The sequence below is a fragment of the Gekko japonicus genome, unplaced genomic scaffold, assembly GCF_001447785.1.
Source record: "Gekko japonicus isolate JY-2015 unplaced genomic scaffold, Gekko_japonicus_V1.1 scaffold2498, whole genome shotgun sequence".
Taxonomy (NCBI): Eukaryota; Metazoa; Chordata; class Lepidosauria; order Squamata; family Gekkonidae; genus Gekko; species Gekko japonicus.
In genome coordinates this window covers 91,110-96,259 of record NW_015160911.1, presented here as the reverse complement: position 1 = coordinate 96,259, position 5,150 = coordinate 91,110, and the positions used below count along the sequence as shown (strand labels likewise).

At 44.4% G+C, this 5,150-nt stretch overlaps 1 protein-coding gene across 1 annotated transcript in view; it reads left to right on the top strand.

Annotated features, from left to right (window-relative positions):
- The first annotated feature begins 1,528 nt into the window (after positions 1 to 1,528).
- Positions 1,529 to 5,150, top strand: part of HEBP1 (heme binding protein 1) — a 14,921-nt gene continuing 11,299 nt past the window's right edge. Inside the window, exon 1 of the mRNA XM_015424282.1 lies at positions 1,529 to 1,635. Coding sequence (XP_015279768.1) covers positions 1,558 to 1,635 — 78 coding nt within the window. The 5' untranslated portion in view covers positions 1,529 to 1,557. The remainder of the gene's footprint in view (positions 1,636 to 5,150) is intronic.

Sequence of the window (5,150 nt, the reverse complement as noted above, 5' to 3'; positions counted from 1 at the left end):
GGCTATTAGACTATAAGATAAACCAAAGGCATGCAAGGATGCACAAGATGGCATAAGTGTTTTGGAAAGTCCCTCCACACACACGCACCCAAATTCCACCTTCCCTGACTCTGTAAGCACTCAAGGGCTTCAACAGGCCAATTAACCCACCTCTGTCTGGTTCCCCCCCTCCCAGCTGACTCTCAAATGCCTACATCCCATACCTCCCCAAATCCATTTAAGAAAGACATATTTTTCTGCACATCCGATGAGCCCTTCAAATATGTACAATGCTCACATAGTCTGTGGGTGGCCTCATTTTGTTGCTTTTCATGATTATGAGTCACCTGTTTTATTATGAGATATAGTTTAGAAGAATTATACTCCTTATTCCAATCATGCAAGTTCCAGGAAAGTTTCTGACTGATCTCATCATAGTCTTTGTCATGTGTTCCTATTGTTCAGGATTTACTTACATCTAATTGTCGTTGCTAGGGTATGGCTGCTAATGGTGTCTGCCAAATTAACACTTTCAGACACTTCACATTATCTCTACTGGGGCATTAAATATGTGCAGTATGCATAAATGTGAGTAATCTGCGGACATTCTTGCTCCATAAAAAAGCCCTATAAAGCCCCACAGAACACACATTTTGGCTCACACTACCCAGTCCTTACAAAGGTGGTATCTACCTCTGCACAAACATACACACCTAACACAAAATTCTCAAGTCACAGAATGCCTTATGCCTGCTCTTTTTAGAGGGTTCTGTCCTTGCCTAACCCTCATTTTCCAGTTTGGGGGCCCAGCTGCATAGGCCCAACCCTCTTTCCTTAACAATCACTTTTCACCCTTGAATTTGATGGTGTAGTGGTTAAGAGCCGCGGACTCTAATCTGGAGAACAGGGTTTGATTCCCCACTCCTCCACATGAAGCCAGCTGGGTGACCTTGGGTCAGTCAGTTCTCTCAGAGCTCTCTCAGCCCCACCTACCTCACAGGGTGTCTGTTGTGGGGAGAAAAAGGGAAAGCGGATATAAAACCAACTCTTCCTCTTCTGCTTCCTCAGAATTCTAATTAGGAGCCAGGCGCCTGCAACGGACAAGGCAAATAAAGTGAGTGTCATTGAACTTTCTTCCTTTACGTGCTAGCTCCTACATAGAATTGGCAGATTATGTGAGTAGTGTAACGCTTTGATCTGCCAAGTTTTTTTTTTAATGATCCTACTCTCCTGATAGCTGCCTGTTGCACAGCCATTTAACAAACAAAGCTTCTATGATCTCTTTCCCTCCTAGCCAGGAAACGCCCGACAAGTTTTATTTCTGCCTGTTAGAATGCTTCTTAATAGCAGAGCTAGCAACTTTTGCTTCCTCGCCGCAGCTGAGAACGGCCCAGCCTTAGCCCGAGACCAAGAGGTCCAGCTGCGGCACCACTGCCCTCTCTCCCTCCCGTCCCACGCTGGGGAAGGGCGGCCTCTCAGCAAGTGGACGAAGGCGGAGCTGACGCTCTCGACGTGCAAAGCAGCAAAGCTCGGCCGGAAGAGTGGCGCGTGTGATTGTCCCAGCTGAAGTAGTGGAACATGTTTGGAATGATCAAAAACTCCCTTTTTGGCACATCAGAGGTTTGGCCCTGCCGGGTGCTCAGGAAAGGGGAGAAGGTAGGGACTGGGAGGGGGCTGTCTAGGGTTGGGGAGGGAAGAACGGGCGCTGAGGACGGAGTGGGAGGCGCTGTTACAAAGCCTGGTTAAAGTTACTTAAAAGAGGTTCTTTCACCTTGTGTCTGCTTCGGTAGCAGTATCTTTTAGGCATACCAGTGAAGCCCCCGGGATGCGAAAGGTGCAAGCCCCAAGCCTGTCCTCGAGAATCTCGGGGGTGTGGGCTGAGGAGGCGGCTGGAGATCCTGGGGTGTGGGCCTAGGGATGCCAGCCTCCAGGTTGGACCTGGGGATCCCCCAGAATTACAGCTCACCTCCAGACTACAGAGTTCAGCTCCCTTGGAGAAAACGGATGCTTTGGAGGATGGACTCTGTGGCATTGTACCCCACTGAGGCCCCTGTCCTCCCCAGGCTCCACCCGCAAATCTCCAGGAGTTCCCCAGCCTGGATCTGGCCACCCTGTGCCCCCCATTCCTCACTGGGGGCCGGGGGGGGGAACTGGCAACCCAAGGTGCAGCACTGAAATCATGTGCGGTAGCAAGGGAGGGACTTTGCCCTAGCACAATATTGGGCAGCCTCATTTGTGCTGCAGATACACTTTCCCTTCCTTACAATCGATATGCCTACCTGGCATATATCAGGAGAGAGTTCAAAGTCTCTCCTGATATATGCCAGGTAGTCTCACCAATGACTAATTATGTCCAAGTGTCTACAGGTGCATCCAGTGGGAAAGTCATTCTGTCTTAGTATCCTTTTAATGGCAGAAATGAACAGCATGGAGATGTAGGTGCAGTCTGCGCGGGATGGGATTTTGCAGCTTCCCCTTTGGTGGTGCAGCATCAGATAAGGCACGGCAGCAATGGAGCTTCTGCATGGCAGGTTTTCATGCAGTTTTTCTGCTCCAGGCCCACAAAGTGGCTATCCTTCCTTCACTAGATCACTAGGGATTTTGCAATTTTTAAAAACAATCAGCACTAGAATATCATTATATTAATATACCACTGTAACTATAGGTGTTGCAGGTTTTTTAAATTCCCAGTTTTAATTTTAAAAGGTAAGTTACTAACACCCAGCAAAGATACATCTTTTCTGTTATATCTCTGCAAGGAAAAGGGCTAGAGACTTACTTTAAATAACTGAAAGCTGAAAGTTCAGAGAACCCACTGTGCCTGTTATTAGAATAATAAAATTATTTCTAGTGCCAATTTTAAAAATCCCACTCCTTTCATGGCAAGGGAGGGAAATGGCTGCTGTGGGGATAGGGTCAGAGAAAACGGCTGCCATGTAGGCCAGAAAATCCAAATTTTCCCACCTACACAAAAGTCACCCAGGCTTTACTGCAATCTTTCCCAGAACTTTGGAGCAAAGTAGATTTGAGAAGGTGCATAAATGGACCAAGATGATGCTGTGGAGCAGGAAAAAAACACTTCCCAAAAGCATTGACCTGGGGGCAGATGACCCGGGGAAAACCATGACAACGAGGAAGTAAACCGCATCTGCTGACTTTTGCCTGTAAAGCAGTTATGAAAGGCACAGGGCCTCTGCTCCCTTAAAGGGTGTGTGTGTGTGATAATAATGCCTCTAGTAGAATGTCATATGTCCAACCTGCAAACAAGGAATTGTATTATGTGGCAGAAAGAATCGTGCACAGTTATCTGCACTGGAGCCCTGGGATTTGTCTGTAACATTTCTATATTTCCTTTCAAACAAAATGCATGTCTTGGATCCCTCATAGTGCCATAGGGGTGCTCTGTGGCTACAGCAATTCAATAAAAAGAAAAGCATGTGAGTGGAGTTTTCCCCCTCTTTGGTGATTGATCCTAATTGCAAACTGAAGTATAACATACTAGGAATAAGTCCCGTTGTGGATTACCTCAGTACTGTTTGACCTCTGAAGAAAGTCCAAATTAGGCAGAAATATGTCAGGTCATGTGTATGGGCCCTTGTGTTTAGGCCACTTTAACTTTTTAACAAGGCTGTCATTGGGCCCTTACATGTTTTTAACTGTCTTTCTCATAAATACATGTATTTTTGTATATTGTAAGTTTCAACTAGATTTTTAATACTGGCCCTTTATCAGACTTCTTTCTTACCCTTTTGGTTCTTGATTCCAGTTTTTGGGTCAAGTTTGTTTTCCCCTCTCTGTGTCTTTCAACTGCATTCCTACAAATATTTTTCCTGTGAGAAAGCTCCACTGAATAAACTGGGACTTACTTCTGGGTGGACCTGTTAAGGATTGCTTTCTATAACTACAACCCTAAGTATTTCCTAAATCATTGACTTTTTTCTGTTTAGGATTACACTGTGCTATATCTATATAGATTACTTCATTATAACATTTACTAGGTTTTTTTCAACTTTAGGCTGCCTATACCGAGAAGACAACAGAATCTGTTGAGAGTGGTGTTCAGTCTATAACGGCTGTGTCTACATGCATTGCAACTTACTAGAAATGTACTGACAGCCTCATAGTCTTGGAATGGCTTTACAGAATATGGTGAATTTGACTAGACTAACATACTATAAACAATATTTTTGAAGCACTGTGATTTTGTTATCATACAAACCACTTTGTTAATTATAACGTATATACAACTAATAAAATTATTTATTTTAAAATGTGCTGCCTCCAGGACAACTGCTTGGCCACTCTGTGAAACAGGATGCTGGACTAGAAGGACAAGATGGACCATTGGTCTGATTCAGCAGGGATGTTCTTCTGAAGATGCCATTATGGGATATCAAGCATTAATATCAATATATTAACTACTGGAAGTTTTGTTTGTTTTTAAATCTACCAAAATAACTCTTTCTAGGTTTGAAAACAGGACTGGGAATATCACAAACATAAGAGGCAGTTGCGATGCAGTGCACAGATGGGTCACAAAACTGGTTATAACATCTGCACATTGAGGGAGTAGGACTACACCAGCTATCAACTGCAACCCCTCCCCCCAAAAAACCCCACAGTTTCTTCCAACTCCATGGGTAAGAGCAGGAATTTTGTCAAGACTTTCGAATTTCACTACACTATGTGTAATCCGCCTTGAGTCTATGAGAGAAAGGTGGTCTATGATAATGTAAATAACATAAATCAAGAGGTTTTCCCACACTGACAAGATAACATTTCTTTATTACATTTCACTACACTATGTGTAATCCGCCTTGAGTCTATGAGAGAAAGGTGGTCTATGATAATGTAAATAACATAAATCAAGAGGTTCTCCCACACTGACAAGATAAGTTTTCTTTATTACACCACTAGGAATAAGGCCCATTGTGGAAATAAATATGAGCTCTAGAAAGAGATCCCTCAAATCTCCAGGAACTTCCCACCTGGAGTTGGCAACACTATCTCCTTCCCAGCCAATCATCAACCCACCTTTATTTCCCCCTCACTCTTCAGCTTTCCATTTCCCCCACACACACACACACCTGCAGCCTCTTCCGTGTTCTGAAGCCCTGACTGCCACAGAGTCCACCATTTTCTCCAGGGGAACTGATCTCTGCCATCTGGAG